Here is a 10423-nt window from a genome sequence, read left to right on the forward strand (position 1 = left end):
CTCTGCAGTGCCCAGTATACCAAGAGCCCCATTGTGTGGTAGTCAGAGTACCAAGAGCCCCACTGTGTGGTGCCCAGTATACCAAGAGCCCCATTGTGCAGTATACCCAGGAAGCGCCTGGCCCATGCACACCACCCTGATTTGCCCTGGAGAACAGCAGCACCAGTCAGACCAGGCCTCACGTGAAAAGGCCATCTTCAGGGATGGCGGCACCACACTTTGGGCCACAGAAAGGTGTGAGATGAGTCACAGCCCAAGCCCAGCTGCCATCCAAAAAGGAACTACAATTTATGTGTCTGAGGGCTGCAGGCAGGCATCTGCTGGCACCAAGCTGGCTAGCACGTTGGCAGTGCAAATTTAATAAATCTTAATTATTCTGTTTATGCAAACAAACAGGCTGGGGCTGCTGACGTAGCTGGAGCCTTAGATGACTGGAGGCCTGGAAAGAGTAAGGGAGTGTGGAGAGCCAACCGCATATAAATCACCAGCCAACACTGGGTGTCTTTCTCCCCTGTGGACTAAAAAGAATACATAGAATGTTTTAAAGTTGGTGAGATTACAGCCTCTGCAGAAGCCACTTCTGTTCTACCTGGCTGGCCTCTGTGTATGTGCGTGTACAAGAGGGTGCATATGTGTTCATGCGTGTGTATGCATGTGTGTACAAGTATGCATGTACATAAGTGTGTGCATGTGTGTGCATCCATGTGTATATAAGTATTCATATGCATATGTGTACATGTGTGTGCATGTATGTATATATATGTGTGCACAAGTATTAATGTGTATAAGTGTATGTACATATGTGTATAAGTAGGCATGTGCATAAGTGTGTGCACATGCATGTATGTGCATGCATGTGTGTATGAGTGCACAAATATTCATGTGCATAAGTGCATGCATGTGTGTATACACACATGTATATGGAGTTTTGTCACACTTGCATATACCTAATCACATGAATAATGATAGGAACACTATAAATTTAGGCTTTGAATGTCCCACAGAGACTCATGAGTTAAAGGACTACTACTCACTAGCTACAGAGTGGAATCCTTAAGAAGCGGGGCTGCACATGGCTCAGCTGTAAAAAACACTGTCTGCTCTTGCAGAGGACCTAGGTTCGATTCCCAGTACCCACACAGCAGCTTACAACTGTAACTCCAGTTCCAGGGAGCCAGGTGCCCTCTTGTGGCCTCTATAGGCACTGCTTGCATGTGGTGCACATACTCACTGCACGTGAAATACTCAAATGTAAACAATAAGGGTAATAGAGGTGGGGCCTAGCAAAGATCCTTAGGTCATGGGGGGTGAGCTCTTTAAAAGGACTGTGGGACTGACCCTGGCCTTCTCCTCTTCCTCCTCTTCTGCTCTCTGGCCTCGAGGTGGGTGTTTTCGTTCCACCCCTGTTCCCACCATTACATGGTACTTCATGCAGGCCCAAAGCGACAGGGACAAGTGACCCCGATGGGAAACTCTATAAAGGCCATGAGCCAAATAACCCTTCCCTCTTGATAAGCTGATTTCCTCAAGCATTCTGTAACAGTAACTGAAAGCTGACTAACGCAAGATGTCTGTCACTGCTCTTTCTGTTCTTGGAAGAAGTAGGGAACCTGTCTACAGGCATGTGAGGCCCTTATATACACTCATATACATGGCAACTGAGAGCCTACAATGTGCCAGTTGGCAGGAAGGAAACTGCTCCTGGATTTAGTGCCGTGGACTCATTTCCTTCACGGGAAGATCGTGGTTGAGTCATTTGCCAAATGTCTCACACACACCAGTGACGGAGCCTGGACTTGAATCCAGAGCATAAAACACCAGTTCTCAAAGTGTGGTCCCTGAACGGGAAGCGTGAGCAACACCTGAGAATGGTGGAAACACAGATTCACGAACTATCCAGACCAACAGATGAGGACCTCAGCAGGGTTGGGCGCAGCTGTGTGGGCTCACAAGCCACCCCATAGGTCGTGTCGAGTAGCAAGCAGCCGTGGATGGGTTCCTTCTTCACAGGAGGCCAAGGCTTATTGGCTTGGAAGGAAGCCAGCACAGAAGCCCGCCTTTTATACACCTCTGTGTTTGAGTCAGTGTGGACAAGTGCAGAGAACTTTCTGGTCTACACAACAGAACAGTGGCTATCAGCTCCTGGCTGTAGCTCAGCAGAGCTAGTTGTTGAACCTTGGGGCTATGAACCCTCGTGGCTGCCGCTCTTCAGAGCCTCCTGACCCAGAAACTGCCAAGCCCCAGCTCCACATAGATATCCCTGGCACTGGCACTGTGCACCCAGCCTGGTGCTCGTGCTCTAGGGTGGCATACATCACTCTCTTGTTGGCTGGTGGGATTTGAGCACCTTAAGCAGCATTCTTTGCAGAGTCAACAATGACTCCATATTGACAGAATAAATGAAAGACTGAAAGGAGAGGCAGTTAGTGGGCACCATGACTAGACCAGGGGTCCAGATGTAGCTAACACTTAGAATCTTTCTGACAGGGGTACATGTGTCATGTCACAGCTAGGAATGTGGTCCAACACAAAACTATAAACTTATTTAAAGTATTGTGAGGTTTTTTTTTTTTTAAAGGAGGCGGCAGAGGAAGAGAAGGAGGGAGAGGAGGAGGAGCAGAAGCAGCAGCAGCTCTTTGTAACTGTGTAGAAGATAATATTATGTCTCAGTGTCAACTCTGACCTAGGATGCATGGATGTGGACTCCCAACCACAGAGGGGCTTAAAGTGTGGCAACCACAGGGAGGGGCTTAAAGTGCGGCAACCACAGGCAGATTGAACACTTATCTTGGGACTTCCATCTTCTACCAGGGGTCACCAGGCCAGGCAGGAGGGCATGCCCTTTCCTGACACCTCTGCACTCCACAAAGTTCCTATCATTCTGAACTGGGGGGAATCCTGGGCAAAACATACCTCCCACAGCATGTTCTGATTCGCCAAAGCCTTCAAATTAATTCACGGAGTAAATTAAGCCAATATTGATATTTCCATTTCACACATCAGAAAAGACTTAGGAAGACCTAAGGCAAGGTGATCTATCCAGGGCCACAGAGCTGGCTGAAAGGTCTCCAGCTCAGCCTTAGCCTCCTAAAGCTGCCAGAGGCCAGGAATGAGCCCAGAGTGTCCACGAGGGGGATGCTGACTCTGGGAGGAGGGACAGGGTGGAGGGGGAGGACATGAGGGATCTGAAATGACTCTGGGTCCTTTGAGCCAGATTGTGTGTGTTGGGGGAGGGTGTTGCTCACATTATTACGGTCAATGTTTGGCAAGAAAACAATGGTAACACCGGGTACAGCAAGGGACAGGACTGGGGAGACCCTCCAAACCCCAGGGAGGCCTCAGAGGCACCCTGTGAAACAGTGAAGCATTAGGTGCTGAGGCCTGAGGGCTGGTGCCAGTCAGCAGCCACACATATGTTCTTTGTGATATTTTTCCTCAAGCTTAGAGCTGAGTTAAGAAAGCTATCCACTGTCAATGGCAGGGTGCGTGGAGATGCCCAGCAACAACTGTCCTGGCTTAAATTGCAAATGTCCCCAGAGTCGTGGTTTAAACGGTTTGGTCCCTAGCTGGCTGTTAGGGGAGTTGGGGCCTAGCTGGCTGAAGCTTTTGCTGGGTCTCATTACTCAATTTCTCCTTCTCTCTCTTCCTCCCCATCCCTTCTCTCTCTTTCCCTCCCTCTTCCCCAGCCTCTCCCTCTCCCTTCATTGCTGGTCGGTCAGAAAGTGAGTGGGCAGCCATCCTCACCACAGGCTCCCAGAGCAATAGCTTAGTGCCCAAGCCCATGAGTCTGAAGAGCACGGCCATGTTCTCTGAAACCCTAAGCCGAAGCAAATCCCTTCTCACAATTTTTTTTCTGTTGGATATTTGTTCACAGCCCTGGAAAGGGAACTGAGAACACTGAACATCAAGTCCTGGCTCCCAGAGCCTGGCCCAGCCTGGCCCAGAGCTGTGTCATCTGGGACACTGGGTGTCACTCTAGGGGTGCCACCTAGAGGGCAGGAACGGATACTGTTCTTGCTTTCACTGTGACCAGCACGGGAAGAGCCAGAGTGTCTCAGTGGGCAGCAGTGGGCACAGCCTGGGCACAGCCTGGGTAGCAGTGGGCACAGCCTGGGCAGCAGTGGGCACAGCCTGGGCACAGCCTGCCTGGCACAACCTGGGCACAGCCTGGACACAACCTGGGCACAGTGAGCACAGCCTGCTTGGCAGAGGAAAGGACTCTACCACCCTTTCTAATGAGTCCCCTGAGGCCAAAGAGGCCATACGATCTATTTGCCCAGGATAGCCCAGGCTCCTGGGTCAGTCCTGGTTTGCACCTGCAGGTGTAATCAGAGCAGCATCCAGTCACTCTCCAGAGTGCCCCAGAGTCTGGATGACAAATCCAGGGTCCCTCCTCAGCCTCATGTCAAGGCTTAGTCATCTACCCGCACTTCAGTCCCTCCCTGAGCCTGGGGCTTCCTGAGAGCACACACCTCAGGGGCCCAACCCATTACAGCCCAAAGCTGATTCTCCAGCCATGCTCTCCAGCTCTCACGGAACATTCTAGAAAACCCAGACACCCTGCGCCAGAGTCACGGGCTTCTAGCCTTGCATATTCTCTGCCCTCTAGCTGTGTGGGACAGATGGCAGACACGTACCTTCTGGAATGCAGTCAGCTCCCCTGGAGAACTCTCCGTCTGTTATTTTAGGGAAGGGGGAAAGAAATGGGGTAAAAAAAAAAAAAAAAAATCAGCTAGGCGCGTAAAACTTAAACCCCGGCAGAACCCGTAACAGAATATTCATTTTGTCAGGGGAGTATTTTGTTCAAACTGCTGGTCATGTGGACAGCCTGCGCCAGCAGGGGATCCCATTTAATGAGCTTTTTAACACACTTCAGGTCCAGGTGGCACTGTCTGGATGGCCTTGGCCAGGGCGGAGGATGTGGTCAATATGGCCTGGGCTGAGCTGACACCTAGTGGCCAACCTGGCAATTGCGGAGCAAAAAAAGCCTGGCTTGCCTAAAGCCGTGGCTGAAAGTTCTGGTCTAGGGGGCCATCCTACCTATTCCTTCCTGGTCCTAGGACACTTAACTTCTTTGTCTAACTTTTGTTACCGGTCCCCAGGGAAGGATGCCCCTCTCCCATATGGCAAGTTAGGAGGCCATAGTGTTTAACAAAGGCTATCATTACCGTAACCAATGGTTTGTGTAGGGACAGGAGGTCCGGGAGATAAAAGGGCTAGGTCAAAGTCAGAGGAAGAGAGGAGCTCAGCCTCAGGACTCAGCTCCCTACGGCAACACCATACCCCAGTGAAGGCCTGTGTGGCCCTTCTAGTCTTAGGGTTAGGTTGGGGCTGCTCAGCTATTCCCTCTGGAGTCTGGGGTGCAGCACAAGGTGGTTCTAGCACCAAATGGGAAATTACGTAAATCTGTAACATGGAGGGAGCAAGACATCTTTATGTACTAAGCAGGAGTCACAGCCCGTAGTCATAGGCCCCAGCCTCCCTGGGAGGTAAGAGGAACAATATTCCCCTGAGAGGCAAGAGCGTCCCTCTCCTCCCTTAAGCAGCCACAGTGCTGATACATGGACATGCAGGAATGAACGTACATAGATGCAGCTGTCTCCCCAAGACATGGTTGCCACCTGGGACCCCCGACCTTTCCCTGCTGCACCTACCAGCAGGTGGCCAGAGTCCTTAAGCTTGGACTTGTACAGCATCCACCGGTAGCGCAGATCTTCCAGCTCATTGGAGGGCTCCCTTGCTGGCCTGAGACGAAGCAGGTTCTCAAAGAGGAGCTGGCCTTCTGGAATTCGAGCCTCCAGCTCCTGAGAGAGAAAGAAGCATCATGCCACAGCTGCCCAGTGGCTCAAGAACCCCACCTAATGCCAATCAAGGATGCTAATCAAGGGCCACCTGAGACATGCTGGGAAGTGTGGACAGGGCCAGTAACATGAGATTCTTATCCATGCAAGTTTTTTAAAAAGTTGGGGTTTTTTTTTTTCTTTTTTTAGGGATGGAGAAATGGCTCAATGGTTAAAAGTTATGGCTGCTCTTGCAGAAAACCTGAGTTCAGTTCTCAGCACCCAAATGTTGACTCATAACTATTTTTAACTTTAGTCCCAAAGAATCTGATGTCCTCTTTTGGTCTCCAAGAGCACCAGGCACACATGTGGCACACAAGGGCACAGACATACATGCAGATAAAATACTCATACATATAAAATAAATATTCTTTTTAAAAATTGGTCCTAGACGAGCAATATGCATGAGCATTTGTCTGCATGTATCTATCTCTATACATCATGAGTATGTCTGGTGCCTACAGAGATCAGAAGAGAGCATCAGATCCCTTGGAACTGGAGTTATGGATGGTTCTGAGCCACCATGTGGATGCTGGGAAGTAAACCCAGGTCCTCTCCAAGAGCAGCAAACATTCTCACCTACGGAGCCATCTTTCCAGCCTTGCATCCAGAATGTTAGAGAACTCACAATGTGCGGAATGGCAGTGAGGCTGTTGCCCCCAACACTGACAGGCAGAGATAGAGAGGCTCGTCACGATGGTCATCATGATAAAGTGACCACCAAGGAGCACGACACTTTGAGACTGGCAGAGTTGATGCTCAGTCAGGTAAGCCTTTTCTGTCTAAGTAGACCACAGCTTTCCTCTAGGGGGCCACTTCCTCTTCCCAGAAGTCCTGAGAGATGCCGTGATGTGGGGTGGAACAGGGGTCTACAGGCTGAAGTCTAAGCTTCGATCCCAGTTTTGGACCCTGGCTAAGTGACTCGGAACCCACCCCAGTATGGGATGGACCAGAAGTCACATTTGATATGACTGGAGTAGTAGGCAGGGAGGTGGGTGTGTAGACTTGCTGGTGATGTGCAGCTCCCTCCGTGGGGTGAGCTGTGCACTGAGAACACAGGGCAACATTTAAAGCTGGCAATGGACTAACAAACTGGGCCAGCTAGTAAGGACAAAATTGAGGAAGGGGGTGGAATCGCAGCTCCACAGCAGAGCACTTGCCTAGCATGTCGGAGGCCCCGGGCTCAATCCAAAGCACCGCAAGTCAAGTAAAAGCACCCCAGAAGCCCTAGACGTGCACGAGGCCAGGAAGGGAGGCCTCTGTCCAGATCTCCTTTTGCTCTTAGAATTTTTGCCAACCTAGGGGGAACAACACCAGCTTTGAAGCTGATATATGCTTCCGCAGCCTCCCAAGGATAAGGTGGCGAAAGCCAAAACCTCGGCTTGGCAGAGGCAGGGACTTACTCTCTTTGTAGATGAGATGCCCGCAGACTTGTTCTCAGAAGGCGCAAGTGAATCTGGGCCTTGAGTGTACTTATAACCTAGTTCCAGATCATCTTAGTGGCCCTTGAACCCACGTGGACTCGGCGGCCCCAGAGTCATAAGGCCCCCATGTTTTGGCAATAGCAAGCGAAATCATCTCTGGAGGAAGAGATTATCCTAAGTCCCCAAATTCGTTTTTTGTTTGTTTGTTTGTTTATTTGTTTGTTTGGGGTTTTTTTCTGTTGTTTTTTCAAGTCAGGGTTTCTCTGTGGAGCCCTGGCTGTCCTGGAACTCACTCTGTAGACCAGGCTGGCCTTGGACTCAGAAATCAGCCTGCCTCTGCTTCCCAAGTACTGGGATTAAAGGCATGTGCCACCACTGCCCAGCACCAAGAAGAACTTTTAAAACTGACCGTTACATCAACCAACGTGAAGAGACCCTAACAGAAATACATAATATCAAATAAGTCACAGATATAAATGGAAGATGAGACAGAAAAATATATTCAGAATTCAACATTCTGAGTCACAGGTGAAAGATACACAAAAGAAATAAACAAAGAAAAAAAAACCACAAGGTATGTGTGGGATGTAGATGTCAGTGACATTTGAGAAAAGGACGAAAAAGGCATCAAGGAAAGGTAATATTTTAAGAGATATTTGTCAGATATTTTTCCATAAAGACCAACACTGAAAACGCAGTTCAAATGATGGCTGAGCAGGGTAAATAAGAAGAAATGTAGACTCTTACATCTGACCGAGATGTCACACAAATAAAGGAGAGAAAATGCGGAGTAGACTGGATTCCGGAGGTCTTTCTCGTACAATGACTGACTGTAGGTTTGAATGTCATGCTAAAATGTTTTCATCCGGGGGTCAAGGTCACATTAGTGATTCTGTTGGGTCATGGCTACCTGCAGATGGAGACTTGACCTGGGTGAAGTCCCCACGAGGAAGGAGGCCATGGAGGAAGCTGCTGCCACAGTCAGGAGAACAGCAAATGCAGAGGGGACAGAAGTAGTCAAGAAATAGAGCCGAGAAGGGTTTGGTGACATCTATGGGTTGAGTGGATGTCCCATTCTCAAACTCATGTGGACAGTATTGCAGGATGGGACCTTTGAGAGATGACCTGGTCTGAGGGTGGGATAAACAACCCTCAGGGGCAGGGGGCTGTCGAGATGGCTCCGTGGGTAAGAGCACCAACTGTTCTACCGAAGGTCCTGAGTTCAAATCCCAGCAACCACATGGTGGCCCACAACCATCTGTAATGAGATCGGACGCCCTCTTCTGGAGTGTCTGAAGACAGCTACAGTGTATTTAATTATAATAATAAATAAATCTTTAAAAAAACAAACAAACCTCAGGGGTGGGTGGGACTAATACTGTCACAAAAAGGCCTTTTAAATACCCACCCCCTTGCCTCTTAGGACCTCCTCCATCTTTTGGCCATATTATGATACAACAAGGAAACCTTGCAAGGTTCTGGTACTTGTACTTTCTGGCCTTTGGAAGGTGAAATTCTTGTGTGTTCTAAATTACTCAGTCTGGAGTATTTTGCTATAGCATTATAGCAGAGACAAACCAGACGGTAACTAACCAGACGGTAACTAACCAGACGGCACAGAGGAGAGAGAGTATTGGTGGACTACATACAACAAGTGTAAGATTCCCCACCCCCACCCCGCCAATACCTTTACATCATGTGGTGGAATCTGTTTTCCCTTCTCTTGAACCCCAGAAGGCCCACTGAATTTCTTTGCACAACACAGAAGAATCTGTGTGAACTAACATGGGACATTAGCACTCTGGTCCCTAACTGAGGCACCCAAGGGCCTTGCCTCGTCCTGCGTGCTTCCTGACAGTCTGCAGCCACCTGGAGCAGTCTGGGCTGTCCCACACAAGAATGAGACAGGCATGGCCCTTGTCAAGTTCATCTCCATCAATTTCCAGACCCCCACCAGAGCCACCTAGCTGCCTCACATCTGATCAAAGATAGGGTTGCCTGGCAGATGTGTCTTGACCCCAGAACTGGCAGAAACAAGGTTGAGCTCGAATCATCTATTGTCAAAACCATGAGTTAAACAACAGCTGTTGTTTTAAGCAAATCACTGTCACGATGGTTTATGACGCAGCGGCAGCTAACCAGAGTGAAGCAGTCAGGGGTGATGTATTTTCAAATAGAGAGATAAAAGGTAGGATTGATGGATTTGTGCATGGATGCATGCATGCATGGACAGATGCAAGGAGAAGTTAGTTCTAAAATATTTGAACAAAAAAAATTTTAAACATTACTTAGACTCAGGATGGCTCAGTGTGAACCCTTCATTTGGGGAAGTCCCGAAGGCACGGACACCATTAAAGGTTATTCCTTGAGACAGACCTGCAGCTTCACCTCTCTGGTCCTCAAGTCCTTGGCTGTGGCTGTTCTCATTGTGATGACTCTATGTAGCTTGGAGTTTTCTGCCTGCAGCCACTGTTCAAAGTCCCTCAGGAGCTGAGGATGATCTTCATGAAGGTCATGTTCTTCCAGTGGGTTTGCCTGCAGGAAAGCATGTGACCAGAGGTGAGAAAGGCTTGCTCACCATGTGTCCCAGGGATCCCACCACACCAGAAGGGTGAAGAAGAGGACAAGAGACCTGAGGAGGATGGGAGAGGCTCAGAAGAATGAGGGGAAGTCTCTAGTCATCCACATTTAGGGGCCAAGAGTATCCTCCACCATCACCTCTGGGCAACCCTCTCCATCATCTCTGGGCATCTCTCACCATCACCTCTCTGGGTATCCCTCTCCATCATCTCTCCATCACCTGTAGGCATCCACCACCACCTCTCTGGGTATCCCAATCCATCACCTCTCTGGGCATCCCTCTCTATCACCTCTGGACATCCCTCTCCATCACTTCTCCATCACCTCTCTGGGTATCTTTCTTCATCATCTCTCTGGAGTTCTAGAAGTCATCACCATTGTTGACCAAGATGCCTACCCAGTGGCCATCTTCCCTCCATGTTTGTAAAATTGAGGACAGAGTGAAATGAAAGCCAGTCCAGCTAAGTCTTTCACTGTTTCTTGGTGTGTCCTCCCTCTTCCCCCATGTGGCTCGAGAGCCCCGGGGTTCCAGTTCTGCAGGCTCCTGAAGGTTGAGCTCCTCCTCCTCCTCCTCCTCCT

At 49.4% G+C, this 10423-nt stretch overlaps 1 protein-coding gene across 3 annotated transcripts in view; it reads right to left on the bottom strand.

Moving 5' to 3' along the window:
* Positions 1-10423, bottom strand: part of Syne3 (spectrin repeat containing nuclear envelope family member 3) — an 83522-nt gene that overhangs the window by 3466 nt on the left and 69633 nt on the right. For all 3 annotated transcript variants that reach the window (XM_031356103.1, XM_031356102.1, XM_031356105.1), the window contains 3 exons: positions 9641-9799; positions 5655-5804; positions 4638-4676 (listed from right to left, as the gene is read on the bottom strand). In XM_031356103.1, the coding sequence (XP_031211963.1) occupies positions 4638-4676; positions 5655-5804; positions 9641-9799 (348 nt within the window). The remainder of the gene's footprint in view (positions 1-4637; positions 4677-5654; positions 5805-9640; positions 9800-10423) is intronic.

Source organism: Mastomys coucha, unplaced genomic scaffold (genome assembly GCF_008632895.1).
Source record: "Mastomys coucha isolate ucsf_1 unplaced genomic scaffold, UCSF_Mcou_1 pScaffold6, whole genome shotgun sequence".
NCBI lineage: Eukaryota > Metazoa > Chordata > Mammalia > Rodentia > Muridae > Mastomys > Mastomys coucha.